This window comes from Ursus arctos, unplaced genomic scaffold, assembly GCF_023065955.2.
Source record: "Ursus arctos isolate Adak ecotype North America unplaced genomic scaffold, UrsArc2.0 scaffold_24, whole genome shotgun sequence".
Taxonomy (NCBI): Eukaryota; Metazoa; Chordata; class Mammalia; order Carnivora; family Ursidae; genus Ursus; species Ursus arctos.
Window position 1 is genome coordinate 17,250,526 of NW_026622919.1, and position 18,659 is coordinate 17,269,184.

An 18,659-nucleotide genomic window follows, 5' to 3' on the forward strand; every position below is an offset into this window, starting at 1 on the left:
GTCAGAGAGTGCTTAGCCCACCTGTTTGGCTCCCTGTCAGCTGCTAGGGGTCACCCTGCCTTCCCTATAGGGTCCTGTGGTGGGCCTGGTCTGCCCCGGGGGTCTCCTGGGTTCTGTCTCGGGCACTGCACCCCTGTCAGCCAGCCCTGTCCACCAGCTGGCATGGCCCCTTCATAGAGGGTAGCAGTGGGGAGAAGAGGAGAAGCAGTACATGTTTAAGCTGCCCTATTTCCAGAATTCCTAGCGCCGGAGCCTCATCGTAAAGGGAGAGGAATTACTACCGGGGGTAGGGGAGAGCTGGAAGGGCCAGTCTTTCTGGATAAGAAACAATGAACGCCTCATAGAGTAGTAACAGAGAATGCAGAATAGTAAGAAAGTTTAAGGGAGGTTCTTTTCCCGCTTTTTATTATGAAGATTTTCAAACATGCAAAGAAGCAAAAACAATATTAAAATGAATATAATTATACCTATTACTTAGATTTAACAGTTACTGCTTACCACGTTTGTTCTTTTTTTTTTTTTTTTTTGGCCAAGAAATAATAAATTCCAGACTTTATCATATCTCATCCCTAAAAAAATTCAGCATTGTCTTAAAATGTCTTAAAATGTCTTAAAAATGTTTTTCTCCATAATCACAATACCATAACCATTATTATATCTAATAAAATTCACATTAGTTCCTTAATGTCATCTCAGACCCAGGCCATAGTCAAATGTCCCTCATTGTCCTAAAACAAATCTCTCCCAGCCAGTTTGTTTGAACCAGGATCAACTCGAGAACCATGCATTCCATCTGACTGTCTGTTCAGTCTCTCTCGATGGTCCCCTCCCTCTCCTCCTGCCCTGACAGAGACCAGACCGGTTGCCCCGTAGGACGCCTACTCTGGATTTGACTGGGTGCTTCCTTGTGGTGGTGTTCCCATATTCCCCTAATGCCTGTGTTACCTGCGGACTGGCAGGTCTGAAAGGCTGAGGCAGGTCGGGTCACTGGGCTCGGTGACTCTAGGTCTCTGTTTGATTGATGCCAAGGTGGGGAGGAGGAGGAGGGGGAGGAAGGTGAATTGGTTTGGGATATGCAGCCTTGGAGGCCTACCAAGGACACCCAGGGCGGCAGTCGGGTGTGCGCTCCTGGAGATGGCCTGGCGGGTTGTGAACCTCACAGAGCGGGCTGGGCGCCCCCAGCACAGCAGAGTGAGAAGCATAGGTGAGACCAAGCGTCAAGGAGATAGGCCGGCGACGAGGAGTGTGGGCCCAAAGCCCAGCGGGCACCGGAGGATAAGAAGCATGATGGTTGTAAGGACTAAGGACCAGGGGGGAGTCACACCCGACAAGGACCACAGTCGTCATCGGGGAGTCGTAGGACCTCCGAGCAGTGGGCTGGATGTCAGGGTGTGTGGACCACAGGGTGGTGCGTACATGCCCGCCTTCGGGAAGTGGGCTCTGAAAAGGAGGCAGGCAGAGCTGGGTCAGGGCTGCACTTTCTCTTTCTAAGGTGGAGAGACCTCGGGGCGCCTAGGGGGCTCAGTCGGTGAAGCGTCTGCCTTCGGCTCAGGTCATGATCCTGGGTCCTGGGATGGAGCCCCGCGTCAGGCTCCCTGCTCAGCAGGGAGCCTGCTTCTCCCTCTCCCTCTGCCTGCCGCTCCCCCTGCTTGTGCTCTCTCTCTCCCTCGCGCTCTCTCTCTCTGTCAAATAAATAAATAAAAATCTTCAAAAAAAATTAAAATAAGATGGCGAAACCCTGAGTTTGTTGAAATGCCAAAGGGCCAAAGGCAGTCAAGTGGGAGGGGCTAGAGATTTGAGGAGTAAGTGAGAGGTAATGGGAACCTCCAGGGCCCAGATTGAGGAGGTCACCTTGGACGGGGGAAGCCGGTCCCTCCTCTGGGGGAGTGAGGAGGAATGGCGGGTGCAGCTGCAGCTACATTTGAAGGGATGGGCCCCTGTCGCATTTTCCTCCCTGGGCGGGCTCACGATCCCAGCCTACGCTGGCCAGCAGTTTCCTTGACAGACCGTTTCTGATTCGTCCCGGCCCAGCAGCGGGAGCCCTTCTGGGTGTCTGCCAGCCTTATCCAGAGCAGAGGGCATGTGAGTAGCAAAGGGGTTCCGCCCCACACCCCACCTGCCCTGGAGGAGCAGGCCAAGCACGCAGTCCCATGAGGTCACCAAGAGGCTCGGGGCAGAGTCCAGAGCCAGGGGCACTCAATCGAAACTCAGAAGCAGAAAAGCAGAAGTGCAGCCCTCCCTTCTTCCCCACGCCCCCCTGGTGCAGGGTGTAGGAACTCAGGGCCCGGCTGGACACTTTCACAGAAGCCAGCCCTGTGAGGGGGGAGGGGATGACAGCCCATTCTGTGGATAAAGAAACAGAGGCCCAGAGAGTCAAGGGGTTGCCCAGAGAGAAGCCAAGGCACAGTCTGCACCGAGAAGCCATGTCTCTGAATCCCGCTTCGTCCTTTTTCCCTTTTAATCCAATGATGAGGCTTCTACTCCAAACCCCAAGAAGAACCTCACCTCGGGCTATGGTCTTGGGACTCGCGGGCCACAGGGCAAGCAGTAAGATGACACTGAGCCTTACCTTAGTACAACATGTCTGAGCCCAAACCAGTTACACCAGACTCTCGGGGAGCAGCTCCAGGCACGGTTCCCCACCATTCTGAGGCTGGGGGACCCTGCAGGGTGACCCCCAGCTTCCCCACTGGTGGACTCATCGCTCAGGGCGAGGGGTGGTGGACCCAGTGAGGCCCGGACTCTGTCCTGGAGAGGGCGTGCTCCGGGGAGGGAAGGGTGCCAGTGCTTAAGCTCCCTGAGGCAAAGATCACAATTTATTCTCCACTCTCCCTCCACCTAGCTCGGCTGGCATGGAGTCAGCAAAGGAGGTCCCGGCCCCTCCGCTGCCCCCTCAGCCCGTCTCTGGGCTCCAGTCACTGGTTTGTAGGCGTTTCTTTGCCTCTGGCCCCTGAGAGCTGATAGGATTTTCTGGTTGCACCTGCTTGTGAAGGTTCGAGGGAGGAGGGGTGAGGACAGAGGACCGGAGAGGCGGCAGATGTGCAGCTGGCTTGTTCTGTCCCCTCCTCCACCATATGCCTCTGGAGGCCAGGAGGCCAGGCGAGGCGTGGGGGTGTGGTTGGTGGAGGAGGACCCCAGTGGGGGAGCGGCTGTGGTCACACCTCCTCTCGCCCGGAAGGGGAGGCCTAGGCTGGAGGCCTGAGGAGTCAACCTGTGGCTCAGGCCAGAGCTGTGTGGATTTTGCTCCGTCCCCGGGTGTGGGGCCAGAGCCCTCCGGGAGCCCCTCTGGGCGTGCGGGCCAGGCTTCTTCCTGGGGGAAAGCAGCATGGGGGCTGCCTTTTCTGTGGTCCCGGTTTCCCGTACTGTCACACTTGGTTCCCGCCACAGGGAGACCTTGCTTCCTAACTCTACAGCAGGGCAGTGCTAAGGGCTAGGCTCCCACACCTGCCTCCTCTCTCCTTCCCTGCCCCGCTCCTCCCTGCTGCCCACTCAGGGTTTCCAGCTGCCCTGGAATCTACAGAGGCTCTTCCCATCTCCTGGCTGGCTCCATCTCTCTTGGCAACATGGCCCATGTCCCTCAGGGCGGGGGCAGTGGAATGTGTCATGTGTGTGACAAGTGGGAGGACTCCAGGCCTCTCTGCCCCTGGTGCTCCGGGCTTCTGCGGCCCACAAGGGAGGGCAGGGTGCTCGAGGCCAGGGTAGGGCAAGTCCCTGGCTTGCGCGGGATGTGGTCTGCCCCAATGTCCCGCGCTCCCAATCTACACCATGCCGGGCTCTCGTTGGGTGTCCCTGTCCTGAGGCCACAGTGGGCCACTGAGAGAAGGAGTGGCCTGGGGGTCATGGGCAGGGGAGAAAGTAGGGCCAGGGCTGGGGACAAGAGGGTTACCGAAACAGAAGAGCAGGAGACGAGGGGTCTGGGATCCGGGGGGAAGATGGGGGTCGGAGCCTGAAGCAGGAGCTGGGCAGCCTTTGTGGGAGAGCCGTGGGCGGTGGGTGGGTGGGTGGCAGGGTGCTGCCTGGCCTTTGGAGCTGGGGAGGAAGCACCTCTGAGGGTGTTAGGAAGACAAGGTGGTCCCCAAGGGCTTGCGGGGGGCAGCAGCGTCTCACCCAGGACACACTGTGCCCGTTGTGCATGGCTGAGGTTTGAACAACCACCTGACAAGAGGGTGAAGAGAAGGGAGGCCGGGGGAGGCTCTCGGTGGTAGGGTCATGGAGGAGCTAGTTCCTATCCCTTCCCTGGGTCCTGGGAGAGTGGGGCATGTAAGTGGACATGCAGGCGGGGGTGCGTGCACGCATCTTGGTGACCGAGGCCGGAGGAGGCAGGCTCAGGCTGTCAGGCGAGTAGATCGTGGTGTGGTCAAAATCCCTCCCGTCCTCCGTGTGGCTGGAGGGCTCCAGACGCCAGCTCCCTCCGATACCACAGCCGCCCAGGCCCCTTCCTCTTTGAGGCATTCCCCCCTGCAATGCACACACCAGCTTCCTCTTCCCCATCACATCCTCCCCGGGCTTTGGGGGAATCGAGAGCCACTCCAGGTCCTGTCTAGGCGAGCCCAGGCTCCGGCACCCAGCTGTCCCCTCCGCCTGCTCCTAGCTGTGCGGCCTCCCCCTCCCCCACCCAGGGTTCCGGTGCGGCCCTGCTCCCTGGCTGTGTCTGGGCCCGGAACTCAGGACTTGCTGGCGATCAGAGCATTGAGCAGGAAGGCCAGTGCTTCCCAGGACATGTAAAAATACCCCGGACCTGAGACACCCCCACTTCACCCCACCCCACCCTCTATCAGGCAGCACTTCCGCAGCCCCGACAGGAAATGGGCTGGAGGTTCAGCCTCCCGCCATCTCGAAGCAACTTCTTGTTCCCCTGTTGCCCTGTGCCAGCCCCGGGGTTGTGCCCCTTGGCTCCACCCCTGAAACCTTCCCAGGGCTCCGTCCCAGCAGCTCCGAGGGCACGGCATGGTGGACATGATTGCCAAGCTGACCAAGAGGCGGAGTCGGGCCCTGCGGGTACAGGTAGGGGACCCTGGCATTTGGGGGAGAGCTCGGCCTCTGATGGGGATGGCTGAGGGCCTCTGCGACAAGCCCCCCCCCCCCCCCCCCGTGGGCCTCCATCCTCTGGCCCTCTCAGGAGCTGGGTGAGCTGCGGTCTGGAGCAGGACATCTCCCAGACTTGGAGGACTCCTCCCTTCTTTCCTCTTTCCTTTTCCAAGGCCTTGCCTATCTGAGATGGGCTGCAGAGGGACTCTGAGAGATGCTGACCAGCTTGGGGGAAGGGAGGCGGGCCAGCCACCTGTTCATGGGCAAGGGGAGGGAACTGGAGACGAGGGGAGTGCTCGGGGCCCGGACAGCTGGGTGTGGTGAGAGCCAGAGCCCCTCTTGGCTCTGTCCTCTGGCCTGAGGTGGGAGACCACTTCCCGTTTCCTACTAATGTCCCCCGTGTCGCTGTTGTGATTGGGGTCTGGGCCTCCAGAGCTGCTGGTGCCCTCATCAGGGCCCTGTTGGTGGGCTGTGACAGGGTGTTGCCTGGGCCTTCAGGAGTTGGCCGGGGGTGGCAGGCCCTGCTCTAACCTGGGCAAGCTTGCCCTTGAAGGCCAGAGGGCATGGAGGTGGGGCTTCCAGTCTGATCCTGGCTCTGTCAGGAGAGGAAAGCGCCTCTATCTTAGCACTGTGGGGGTGCTACAGAGGGTTCTAGAGTTTGAAGGGACCTCAGGCCTGCTGAGGTCCAGCTCCCTCCACAGCGCTGCAGCATCGCTAACGGGGGGCTGCTCACCTCCCGTGAACACTCCTGACCGCCTCCTAAAGCGGCCTGTGTCTCTGGGGCAGCCCCAATCCTTAGAAAGCGCTTCCTTCCAGGGGGCCCTGCCCGGCCCCCTTTGGCCTCCGGTCTGCAGTCTAGAGCCCCACAGTGTGGTCCTACATCTTCTCTTCCTGGTGACAGCCCCACCATGCCGGGGGGCCTAAACATCCACCTCCCAGGTCTGCTCTGCACCCGCTAGGGGTGTTCGAGCAAGATCCCCCTCAGGCTGACCAGCCTGGGACTCCCCGTGGACTCCCAGCCAAGACCAGCGGCCTGCAGGTGGAAATCCCCGCTCCAAACAGTCTGGCTCCTTCCTTAGCTCATCTCCCCGCCATCGGACCTTCCAGCCCCCGTCGCAGGAATGGGAAGGCCACTGCCTCAGTTGGGTTGGGCTGGGGTGGGCAGGAGGTGTGTCGTCTGCCCCCTGCCTCCATCCCATCCTCCCAAGTAGTCTCCCGGCTCCCGCGCTGGACGGTCATTCCCAGGAAGCCCTTGTTCAAAGCTAATCCAGTCTCTCCTGTAGCGTCAGGTGTGTGTGTTGCCTGTTTGCTGCTGAAGTGTGGCCTGGCGTTGGCCTGTGCACTCAGCCGAGAAGTCCCTTTGGTGGACCGGCTGCATGCTTCAGGGCGTTGGGCCACCTGCTAGAGGGCAGGGTCAGTCACATCACCCTGGGTCCTGCTCTCAAAAAACCCCTGCGTTTGGGGTCAGAGGAGGTAGGCGGAGGGGCGGACGATGAACGGGCCAGCAGGGCAGGAGGCTGCCGGGCCTCGCAGAGGGATGAACAGAGTGACCGCGGGTAGACGTCTCTCCGGAGGGAGACGGCCTCTCCCAGGAGGCTTGGAGCCGAGCAGCACTGCAGACGAGCCGGAGCGGGGTGGGCAGGTATTGAGAGCAGGGAGCTGCAGGCCGAGGGACCCCGCTGGAGCAGAGGCCCAGACAGGAAGGCGGCTTGTGTTTGGGGTGGGTGGGTCCGCGGGCCGGTGTGGGCGGAATCCGGGATGCTCAGGGGGCGCCGCAGCAGGCAGAGAGAAAGGAGAAGTGGGGTGGAGGGTCCTGTCTCAGCCACACAAGAGCTTGTGCGGGGAGGGAGAGGAGCGAGGAACGGGTGTACCCAGCTCTTCCTGCTCCCTCCATGGCTGGGACATACCCCCCTACCTCCCGCCCCCGTGTTCTAAAACCCACTGCTTGTCTGAGGGTTTTTCTCCTTGCCAGCAGGAATTTTCATGGACGTGGGTGCGTTTCACTCATCACCCTGCTTGGCTCTCTCCCCCTGCTCCCCGACCATTTAAACAGGCTGCCCACTAGGGATTTGGGGCCCTTTGTTCACCGCTGCATTCCCAGTGCCTAGAGCAGTGCCCGCACCGGACGGGCGAATCTTTGCGGGACACATGGATGTGTTTTTGGGCACCTACCTAAGGCCCGGGGAGAGGCCACCTTGACAGGACTTGCTTCCCCTCTTGGAGGGCTTACGGCTCAGTGAGGGCATCACAGCAACAGAGGAACTTCTGTGATTAAAAAAGGCGGGGGGGGAGTTTATTATACAAAATTTTGAGAAAAGTTTAAAGAAAAAAATAAATAAAAACAAACACAATCCCTACAATTACGCTGCCCAGAGATAACCTCTGTTAGCATTTTGGAGGGTTTCTAAAAACACATAATTGGAACTATATGCTGTTCGCCGTGTTGAAATCTGCGTTTCCTTCGTAGCATTATAGATTCTTAGAAACAGTACTAATCTGGGGCGCCTGGGTGGCTCAGTCGGTTAAGCATCCGCCTTCGGCTCAGGTCATGATCCTGGGGTCCCAGGATCCGGATGGAGCCCTGCATCGGGCTCCCTGCACAGCGGGGCGTCTGCTTCTCCCTCTCCCCCTCACCGGGCTAGTATTCTCTCTCACTCCTTTGCTCTCTCTCTCAAATAAATAAATAAAATCTTAAAAAAAAAAAAGAAAAAGGAAAGAAACTGTATTAATCTTCTGGTGCTATTCTGCTGCCTGGGGTTTGACAGTGTAGTTATCCACCCTCGGGCAGGCTGAGGGTGCTAGGCTGCGGTGGGCACACTAGCGGAATCTCAGGAGGGGTGTTGAACCTGACACCTGAGCTGAGTCTTAAAGGAGGAACTGGAGTTGGCCAGGCGAGAAAGGGGTGGGGATGGGCCGAGGCAGGCTGTGAAGGGCTGAGGCCCATAGAAGACTCAGCCGTTGGGATGGGGCCTCCAGCAACTCCGTGCTGCTAGAGCTTAAAGTTCAAAGCAAGGGGCCAGGAACGGCAGGAAATAAGGTGGAAGACTGTCAGGTGACAGACATCTCGTGCCCTGTTGAAGGCATAGACTTTGCCCCGCAGGCGGCAGGGAGCAGTGGGGTGTTGAGCGTGGCCAGACGTATGTTCTGTGTGACGGAACCCGCCAGCCCACCTCGCTTTCCTTTGGAGGGCAGGAGGGATTCATCTTTCCTTGCTGCTCCTTCCTTCCTCCCATCTGGCTCTCCTCTCTCCTGCCCTTCTCTGCAGTTCATTCTGAGTCCTGCAAAGCCCACATTCAGGAAGTTTCAGTCCCAGAACCGGAGGCAGTAACTGATTCCAGCCCCAGAGCTCTCAGAGCCAGGAAGGAAGGGGGTGGGAAATTGTAGAGTGCCCTGGGGCCCTGCCCCCGTGTGACCTGAATGGGGGAGGAAAAGGAATGGGGCCCAGGCCATTTCTCTAGTCCTGCCCAGCCTCTGACTGGACCCCTGGAGTGCAGAGTGAGTGCACAGCTGGGACAACTGAGTTATCGATATTTTATTATTGCTAATAAATAATTAATGTAACCGCCCTACGCATCTGGGACATTTCATACTTTGCAATCCACTTTCAAGAATATTTCCTCATTCTCTCTTCACTACAATTTCCGGAGCGGGCAGGGCAGACGTTGTGCAGCCGGCGGAACTGAAGCAGGGGGTACTCCAACTTGCCAAAGGTCACCCAGATGGCAAGTGGCCGAGTCGGGACTGTGTGACCCCGGAGCTGCCCCGAAGGTCATGTCTCCTTCCTCCTCCCACAGGTGGACGACCCCCCGGAGCCCGTGTACGAGAACGTAGAGAGGCAGCCTTCGGTCACTTCGCCGGGCGCCCCCGCGGCCCCCCGCCCCCCGGCGTGGGAGACGCACACGGACGCGGGCAGCGGGCGCCCCTACTACTACAACCCAGACACGGGCGTGACCACCTGGGAGTCGCCCTTCGACGCTGCCGAGGGCGCCGCCAGCCCGGCCACCTCTCCGGCCTCGGTGGGCAGCCGCGAGAGCCTCGAGACCGACTGGGGCCAGTACTGGGATGAGGAGAGCCGCAGGGTGTTCTTCTACAACCCGCTGACGGGCGAGGCCGTCTGGGAGGACGAGACCGAGGACGAGCCTGAGGACGAGCTGGAGATGCAGCCGAGCCTGAGCCCGCTCAGCCCCAGGGACCAGAGGGTGAGGGGGCGTGACCTGGCCCGGGTGGGCGGGGTAGCTCCGAGGCCTCAGACCCCGCCTCCTGCTCCCCGCAGCCCCCGGGAAGGAGGGAGAGGGGCGGGGCCTGGCCCGGGTGGGCGGGGTGGTTCTGAGGCCTCAGACACCGCCTCCTGCTTCCCGCAGCCCCCGGGAAGGCGGGAGAGGGGCGTGGCCTCGCCTGGGTGGGCGGAGTAGCTCCGAGGCCTCAGACCCCGCCTCCTGCTCCCCACAACCCCCGGAATGCTCGTGGGGGGCGTGGCCTGGTCTAAAAGGGCAGGGCCAAGGTGCGTACTGGCTCTGAGACCCTCTGACTCAGCCTTCTGCTCCCTGCAGCCCCCTACCCCTGAGATGGATTACCCGGAGTCGCTGACCAGTTACCCGGAGGAGGACTATTCCCCCGTGGGCTCTTTCAGTGAGCCTCGGTCCACCTCTCCCTTGGCCACGCCCCCCGGCTGGTCTTGCCAAGTGAGCCCCGACGGGCAGACGCTCTACACCAACCACTTCACCCAAGAGCAGGTACGGGCAGCGGGCAGATGTGCCCAGACAGCCCCCCGGTCATTCCTCCAACTCTTCCTCACTAGGAGCTCACCTTAACACCATAAACTGCGGCTCCTGGGTGGTCTCCCAGACACGCGGTCGCCCGCAGCTGACCCTCCAAACTGCCTGGGGCTATACTGGGTTCTGGTCAGAGGGAAACGTGGTCTGCCCTCCCGTGAGGCGAGCTGGGAGCCCTGACCCTCCCTCTCCCCACAGTGGGTGAGGTTGGAGGACCAACATGGGAAGCCCTACTTCTACAACCCAGATGACGCCTCGGTCCAGTGGGAGCTGCCCCAGGTAACCAACCGGCAAAGGGAGAGTCTTGGGGAGAGGGGGAGGGATTATATATGACAGTGTCTTTCTCCTCAGGTTCCTGTCCCTGCCCCTCGAAGCATCCACAAATCCAGCCAGGACAGTGAGACCCCAGCCCAGGCCAGCCCTCCTGAGGAGAAGGTAAGGGAAGGAGCATGTAGGCCCTGGCAGGACCCCCACCGAAGAAACAGGGGCTTCCTGAAGGTTGTGAGGACTGGGCCGGGCATATCCCCCCGCACTAGCCGGGCTGAATGAACCTGGGTCTGGGTCATCCCCAGCCCAGGGTTGGGTGAGGTTGGGAGCTGGGAGGAGATCTCTCCTGCCGGGGTGAAAGCAGGTACCCCACCAGCACCTGCAGCAAAGAGGGTTAGTGGTGACTCAGGCCCAGCAGTGGAGGAGACTAGCCTCTGCCCCCTGTGGCCCACCCGGGTAACTGCCTCCTCTTTCCCGGTGTCTTTCTCAGATCAAGACTCTGGACAAGGCCGGTGTGCTCCATCGCACCAAGACGGTGGACAAGGGGAAGCGGCTCCGGTGAGAGCCGGGCTGCGCGCAGACCAGGGCGGGGTGGGCCTTAACGATGACATTTACTGAGCACATCCTGAATGCCAGGCTCTTGTTAATCCTCATAGCAACTTTCTAAGAGGTCCCGTGAGAGATAGGAACTTGCCCAGGGTCCCTTGGCTACCAAGTGGGTGGAAGGGGGCCTCAGCCCAGGGCCAAATGCAAGCCTGGTCACCTGCCACTTCCCCACCCCCACCTAGGAAGAAGCACTGGAGTGCCTCCTGGACGGTGCTGGAGGGTGGCGTCCTGACATTCTTCAAGGACTCCAAGGCCTCAGCTGCAGGCGGCCTGGTGAGGCCCAGGTTCCCAGGACAGGGACCCCCCCCACTTCCATCTGCTCCTGACTCCTGTGGCTCTTTACCTGATCTGACTTGTTAAAGGCTAGGTCTGTGACAGTGGAACATGGGTGCCATGGGAGCTGGGCCTTGGCAGGGGGTGATGACAGCAAATTCAGCCCATGACAAGCACTTCCAGCCACCCTGGACATGGGGAGCAGTCCTTGAGGGTGGCCACTCCAGCCTGGCTGGCAAGCAGACTAGGGACTGGGCACGCCTGCTCCTGGGGATGAGGGGTGTGCTCCGTTCTTCTTTCCTCTCCTGGGTGGGCAGGCAGCAGAGGCCAGGCTATCCCAGGACCTCCAGGCTCCAGGAACCCTTGGCCCCCCCTTCCCCATCCTATCCCTGGAGCCAAGGGAGCCTGGTGGATTGGAGCCAGGAGCTGTGGCAGGCCTGTCTGAGCTGAGGGCTCTCTGCAACTGTGCTCCCCCCAACCCTTCTCCCCTCTCCCACAGAGGCAGCCTCCCAAGCTCTCCACGCCTGAGTACACAGTGGACCTAAGGGGGGCCTCTCTCTCCTGGGCCCCCAAGGACAAGTCAAGCAGGAAGAATGTGCTGGAGGTGAGTGCTGCGGCTTGGGAGGAGAGGGGCCTGACTGATGGCTTGAGACCCTCAGTAGGCAAGCCCCAAGAAGGGGGACCTGGGGAGAGTGGGACTGGAATTCTCAGGGCTCAAAGCCAAAGTTGCGTCCACCTTGGGGATCCATCCACAGTGCTTCTGACATCACGGATTCTGCGGTTCCCTCTCCAGGAACTGAGCTTACTTGCCCTTGGCCCTGGAGGGGGTGAGGAGTAAGGGGGTCTCTGGGGGACAAAACCCATGCCTGGAAGGGCAGCCCTCATCCCGGAACACAGGAGACTCCCTGTCCCCGGCTACTCACTTTGACAGGTTGGAAACCCGCTCTGGCCGGTCAGAGCCCGGCTTCTAGCTGAACTGGGTCCTCAGTGAATAAACTGGGTCCCCAGGTGGCGTCCAGGCAAGGACCCTCACAGTGCCACACCCCCCACTGTCCACATGTCCTCTTGCTTTTAAACTACCTTTACCCTCACCTCAGTCCCCAGAAGTTCTGAGGAAGCTCACAACAGAAAAACGCACGGGGAGCTGGTAAAATCCACCGAAAAGCCAGGGCCAGGCACACATTAGCGCAAGGGGTCCATGCGGAGAGGCATCAGGGGGCAGACGATGTGCAGGCGCTGTCTTGTTGCTGAGAATAATTAGCTCGGGCCTCCTGGTAGCCAAAGTGAAAAGAGAAGGGAGATCAGTTACGTGGTTCTTCTTATGGGGGTGTGGGGGGAGAGGGGGACTTTCCCAAATTTTGAGTGAAATCAAAGCTTTTTCCTAACCCTTAGCTCCGGCAGCCATTTGTGGCGTACAGCGCCGGTCTAGGTTAGTAAGAGACCCTGGGAGCTGCTTCAGCTAACACGATAAAAGCCAAAAGCGTCACTGCATAATTCAGCTCAGAAAAAGCAATTCTGCCAGGTGCTTGAGAGTGTAGTTTTCTGAAGATTCACCAAGCTTCTTTCGGTTCTAGAACCAGCATCTCCACAGAGCAGGGCTGGAAAACCAGTTTGATCTCCTGAGCTACTCTGGGGCCTTTCTCCAGGCTCAGCAGGGTCGAGCGCGGTGATCAGTTAGCCACGTCTGTCACGGGTGTCAGACTGAGGAAGGACATCACTTTCGCTAGGCAGGTTCCCTCCTGACCTAGGGGGACATCCTTCAGCCAGTGCTCTATAAATGTCAGCTCTCCATCTTGCCTTTGGAGAACACCGCTGAGTAAACGCTTCCGAGTTGTCTTTTCTGGCAAGAACCGGAAGGCAGATGGCACTCTGGGAAGCTACTCAAGCTGTTGGAAAGGCCCACAGTCTTGGATGGAAATGGAGGCACCGCCTGCTTCCTGGCTGGCGGGCGGCCATCCTTCCTTCACTCAGGGGGTGGCCTGTAGGCAGGCACTTCTAGGATTTTTCTCAAGAGGCAGCCCCACATTCTAGATCGTGGCCAGGCTAGTTGGGCCTGGCAGATTTTCACAGCGGGTCTTCCTAGTCACTCCAGAGCCACAGAAAACTTCAGCGATAGTCCCCCCAAAACAGCTGGTTTGGGGCAACTCCGCTTGCCTGTGCATCCAGCAGGATGAACGTCTTGGGAGACATATTGCTGGGTAACTATATAGCTTTTCCTTCTGTATGAAACTTTCAGATAGGAACGGATTATGCTTTGAGAGGGCCTCAGTTTGCCCATCTTACTGCTTTTAATCAGACGGAATGCCTTGGCCTGGGGTGAGCCTTTGCTCTATTGTGCTCTCCGTCCGGGAGACAAGGACAGATCATTTCCACCATTTCTGTGCCTCCCCTCCCAGCATCCCCTACCACTGAGGCCTGGCCCCAGGGCAGACCCAAGGAGCCAGAGATGACTGAGTGACTTGTGTCTCTCCAGCTGCGGAGCCGAGACGGCTCAGAGTACCTGATCCAGCATGACTCCGAGGCCATCATCAGCACCTGGTACAAGGCCATTGGCGAGGGCATCCAGGAGCTGGTAAGCAGGCTGGTGGGGATGGGGTGGCCAGCGGAGGAGCTGTGCCCGCCGTGGGTGGGGCATCAGGGGGTGAGTGCCCCTCCCTGCAGACGCAGGCCTCCCGTGGCTGCAGAGCTGATGGGCTGCAGAAGAAATAGTCTTTCTTAAGCATGCAAATCTAGCCCGGGGGATTGGCCCTGCAGGAGATCTCTCCAGGTCAGGGGGTGGGGGCACATCCTCGAGGAGTGTTCCATTTCAAGGGAGGCAGGAAGAAAAGGAAATATCTGAGAAAGAGCCTCAGGCTGGAATGACAGGCTAAAACCAGAATGTAAAGTTTTAAAGGATTGGATTGAAGAGTCTACTGTTGTTTAGCTTCAAAATATTCATTGCACAACTAGAAATGGAACGGGCCCCCTCTGACAGCTCTTCACCTGGAAACAACCTGGGGCTTTTTGACCCTCAGTTCCCTAGGAGCCGACACTGAGTACAGAGCTTGGCTGTATTACTAGAGGTAGGGAGCCCGATCTAGGGCGGTGATGCTGGGGCAATGGTTGGCAGTGCTGAGGCCTCAGCTGGACTGTAAGTTCAGAACTAGGAGCCTCATATTGAGGAATGCTGACCTCGTGGAGTGTGCGCAGAGGAGCTAGGAAAATATGGGCAAGGGGGGCCAGGATAAGAAAGAGTGGGAGAGAGCAGGATGACCGTCCCCAGCACCTGAAGGGCTCCATGCCGCCAAGGGAGGTGAACGTTCTGAGGCTCCCCGGCGGAGGTCAGAGGAGTGAACTGGAGAAGGGGAGCGTGAACTTTGCCTGGGAATCATCAGGCGGCCGGGAGGGCACTCCGGGCCCCTCACCCCGTCCCGGAAGGCCCACCGGCTGGCCCGCGTGATTCCAGTCCGCAGACCTGCCCCCGGAGGAGGAAAGCGAGAGCAGCAGCGCGGACTTTGGGTCCAGCGAGCGCCTGGGGAGCTGGCGGGAGGACGAGGCGCGGCCCGGTGCAGGTGCGCAGGGTGGGGCGGAGGTGGGTGCGGGGTGGTGGGCATCTCCTGGGGGCAGGAGTGGGGGGACAGTGACGACCCCGCTGGGGCCACCGAGTGACTCCACCCCGCTTTCCTGGGCTCAGGCGCAGCCACCGCGGAGAGCGACCTGAGCAGGGTCCGCCACAGGCTCCGCAAGTTTCTGCTGAAGCGGCCCACGCTGCAGTCGCTGCGGGAGAAGGGCTACATCAGAGGTACCGCAGGGAGCCGGGGCGCGGCGCGGGGGGTGGGGGCGGCCGGGCGGCGCTGACGAGCCTCTCCCCCAGACCAGGTGTTCGGCTGCGCGCTGGCCGCGCTGTGTGAGCGCGAGAGGAGCTCCGTGCCGCGCTTCGTGCAGCAATGCATCCGCGCCGTCGAGGCCCGGGGTACGCGCGGCGCCTCGAGGCCTGCCTCCCGGACCCCCGGACAGGGACCCCTGGGTGGGCAGTGGGGTGGGGGCGGGGGCCGGGAGAACGGGAACCCCCGAGTGGGAATCCGAGCAGGAGCTTTAGACCCGTCCCACGAAGCCCGAGGTCAGCGCCTCCCCCTGCCGCAGGGCTGGACATCGACGGCCTGTACCGCATCAGTGGAAACTTGGCCACCATCCAGAAGCTGCGCTATAAGGTGGACCACGGTGAGGCCCGGCTCCCGTCCCTAACCCCAGGACCTTAGGGCACCAAGGGGTGCTGATCGCCTCTTCCGACCTCCTTCCCCCCCCTCCCGCCTTCCCGCAGATGAGCGCCTGGACCTGGACGACGGGCGCTGGGAGGACGTCCACGTGATCACCGGAGCCCTGAAGCTCTTCTTTCGAGAGCTGCCGGAGCCCCTCTTCCCCTTCTCGCACTTCCGCCAGTTCATCGCTGCCATCAGTGAGCGCCTGGGGGAGGCGGGGCGGATGGGGCTGGGATGGCCCGGCCTGGCGCCGGCACCCCCTCGGCCGGACCCCCCACCGCCCACCGGGACTCAGCCCCTCGTTCCCCTCGCCGAGCCGACCCTCCCGTCCCTTCCCCAGAGCTACAGGACCAGGCCCAGCGCAGCCGCTGTGTGCGGGACCTGGTGCGCTCGCTGCCCGCCCCCAACCACGACACGCTGCGGCTGCTCTTCCAGCACCTGTGCCGGTGAGCCGGCGAGCCGCGCGGGGGTGGGGAGGCGGGTGCTGGTGGGCCCCCCGCGCCCCCTCCAGCTCTGGGCCCTGATTCCCCCCTCGCCACTCCCCGGCCGCAGGGTGATCGAGCACGGCGATCAGAACCGCATGTCGGTGCAGAGCGTGGCTATAGTGTTCGGGCCCACGCTGCTGCGGCCCGAGACCGAGGAAACCAGCATGCCCATGACCATGGTGTTCCAGAACCAGGTGGTAGAGCTCATCCTGCAGCGATGCTCAGACATCTTCCCTCCGCACTGACCGCGGGCCCCTACCCCCACCCCCGCGGCTGGCGCTGCGGACCCGGGACTGGGGGCGGCGACAGTGGTCCTGCCTTGGAAGCTGGACGGTTGGAGGCCGCTTGGCTGGACTCATCCAGGAGACCCTGCGCCTCCCACCCGCCCACAGGCCGAAGTGAAATCTGCACCCCTTCGTGCAGTATGGTGACCCCTGGTGGGCAGTTTGCAAAATGTGATTCCCCGGTCCCCCTCCCCGCCTGTCCTGTTTGGGGCTTACTTGGGTTCTGTTCTTTATTACAGCGACACCTACTGTGTGTGCGTGAGAATGCGCCGGGGTGAGAGTTTGTTTTCCGGGCTTGGCGCTGGGAGGAGTTAGGGTGTGGGGCTTCACCTGGTGGGGCCTTCAAGGATAGCCTGAGGGGCCCCAGCCCGGCGTCCGTCGGGAAGCAGCCCCAGCAGCGCCCCTGCGGCCCTGCCCTTGCCTCGGGCCAAACTCCTGCCTGACACTCAGTGGCTGGTGGGCCCTTTCCAACCGCTTTCCTGATCCCAGCCTCTGCCCTCCCTGATCCACTGGTGGTGTGTGCACGGGTTCTTCATACCCGCTCGGTGTGTACCCTGCACTGGCCGCCTGACCCGCACCGTTTCCACACACAATCCCGTTTGACGAATGAAGAGAGGGAGGCAGCAAAGTGACCTGTTCAGGGTCCCGTGGGCGGTCTGACTGCCCAGCTCAGGCCCCTCTCACAGCGCAGCCCTTTCAGCTACCCCTCCCTCCACGCCCCCTGCACACCCCACCATGGGCTCATGGGCAAAGCAAAAGAAACTAAAGCAGGTGGGTTCTGTCTGGGCCTGGGGAGATCCTGGAGGCAAACAGGACACCTACCGCAGCTGTTCTCTGCAGGAAGGGGAAATGGCACCGGCAGAGCCCCCAGCCCCTCTCGGCGCCTGCCTTTCTGGCTGCCTGCCTGGTGCCCGCCTTGTCCTAAGGAGCTAGGAGAGGCCTGCAGGGCTGGGGGAAGGCGGCTACAAGCTCTGAAGGAAGCATGAACCCTGCGGCCAGCAAAGCCCTTTCCCTCCTCACACACAAACCACCTCAGTTTCTGGGCCTCGGCCCCCTGCCCCACCTACCGTTAGTCTGTTCAACAAACAATAATAGCTAATATTTATTGACATTCGCACCTGCCAGGCATTTCACTTGGATCAGCTCGTTTGTCTCTCACAGCCAATATTTACGATCCGCTCTTCTGTGCCGGGCACGGTGCTCTGGGGCAGGGCTGCTGCGCATGCCCCCTCTCGGTGGGGCTTGTGGCCGGCCGCTGACCCAAGCCCACCCCCAACGCCAGCAGGGCCGGGACAAGAGCACAAATGGAGGCCTCACACCACATGGAAATACTGTAAAGTTAAACAAATCGAGTTATAACTGTTAAATAAAATATGTTCTATTCTCCTACTTCGACAAACATACGTTCATAATGACCTAGAAGATGAGGTTCCAGTCTGTGACACTTCTGAATTCCATGCCCAGGTGTGTTGGCCTGAGAAGAGCTGGCTCTGCCATCAGCCTTCCCCCTGTATCTGCCCTCAGAGCCATCCTGCCCCCAGGGGAGGTCCGCGTGCACACATGTGGACAGGCCGGTCCACTAGCACAATCTGCCATCTGCCCCCTGCCCATGGCCACCCCACATGGCCCATTCCCTGAAGGATGGGCAGGAACTTCTGGGGTCTTGCATATCAGGAGCATGGTCCAGAGGGAAGGGCCTGGGCTCCAAGGGGCCCCACAAGTTCCTCAACCTATGAGGAGAGGCACAGACAGAGAAGGTCAAGAGTAGAGCCTTCTAAAGTGGGACCCGCAGCAGGGCAAGGATTCCCCCCAGGTCTGAGGACAGAGCGGGACAGATGTTAAACAACTGATTACTTGGTTCCAATCCTGTGTACAAAAGTAAGAAAAAGTGCAGGGTGCTCTGAAAGTGTGTTGCCCGGGTGTCACTGTCCCTCAGGAACCTGAGATGCTTCTGTGGAAGCCCCATCTGGGCCCAGCACTAAAGAATGAAGAGGAGTTGACAAGGCGAGGAATTAAGGGAAGGGTGTCCAGTCAGAGGGAAGAGCATGTGCAAAGGCCCTGTGGCGGGAAGGCTCGTGGAGAGAACAGAATCTGAAAAGAGCCCATACCACCCGTGAGCATGGGTGTGAGGTGAGGTGGGAGAGGCTGGCAGAGGACAGAGTGTGCCGGGCCTTGTGGGCCACAATGGAACAGTGGCCTGTGGCAGGACAGCAGGCAGGAGAGTCCTTGGGCAGGGAGGTCTTGGGAAGTGTCAGCTCCCCCATCTGACCCTCACCCTGCCCCGGACTTCTGACACTGCCAAGGCCTTGGTGAGCAAACAAGGTAGCAGCAGGCCAAGAAGTCCCAGAATCATCACGGTTTGTCACCAGAAAAAGCTGCAGAAATCACCACTGCCAGTGAGGAAAGTCCTAGAGAGACAATGTCATAACTCACCAGAGGTCACATGGCAGAGCCTGCCCAGAGCTTCATTTGCCGTCTCAGGGCCACCAGCCGTGCGGGCTTAGCCGTGAGTCCTCAACACCGAGCCCAGAGCTCGGGGAGCACTGCAGGTGCTCCCTGAGTATGTTGGGAATGAACTGGATTTTGTGTGGAGACACAAAGATACATAGAAACAGTATCTGGCCTCTTGAAGCTGGTTGGGGGACAGACCTAAAGATAAGTGCCACAGTGGATAAGGGCTGTCACAGAGGGCCCTCTCCCCAAGCC

At 60.2% G+C, this 18,659-nt stretch overlaps 1 protein-coding gene across 4 annotated transcripts in view; it reads left to right on the forward strand.

The window, feature by feature from the left end:
* Window positions 1–17,342, forward strand: part of ARHGAP27 (Rho GTPase activating protein 27) — a 31,232-nt gene extending 13,890 nt beyond the window's left edge. For 3 of the 4 annotated variants that reach the window (XM_026512591.4, XM_057318144.1, XM_057318143.1), the window contains 15 exons: window positions 8,823–9,227; window positions 9,579–9,761; window positions 9,999–10,079; window positions 10,152–10,235; window positions 10,558–10,625; window positions 10,856–10,946; window positions 11,446–11,550; window positions 13,420–13,518; window positions 14,392–14,497; window positions 14,620–14,727; window positions 14,800–14,898; window positions 15,069–15,146; window positions 15,247–15,381; window positions 15,525–15,630; window positions 15,737–17,342. In XM_026512591.4, the coding sequence (XP_026368376.1) occupies window positions 8,823–9,227; window positions 9,579–9,761; window positions 9,999–10,079; window positions 10,152–10,235; window positions 10,558–10,625; window positions 10,856–10,946; window positions 11,446–11,550; window positions 13,420–13,518; window positions 14,392–14,497; window positions 14,620–14,727; window positions 14,800–14,898; window positions 15,069–15,146; window positions 15,247–15,381; window positions 15,525–15,630; window positions 15,737–15,914 (1,926 nt within the window). In that variant the 3' untranslated portion in view covers window positions 15,915–17,342. Of the gene's footprint in view, window positions 1–4,347; window positions 5,005–8,822; window positions 9,228–9,578; window positions 9,762–9,998; window positions 10,080–10,151; window positions 10,236–10,557; window positions 10,626–10,855; window positions 10,947–11,445; window positions 11,551–13,419; window positions 13,519–14,391; window positions 14,498–14,619; window positions 14,728–14,799; window positions 14,899–15,068; window positions 15,147–15,246; window positions 15,382–15,524; window positions 15,631–15,736 lie in introns of those variants that run through there. The other variant, XM_057318145.1, reaches the window with a different exon arrangement.
* The last annotated feature ends 1,317 nt before the right edge of the window (window positions 17,343–18,659 follow it).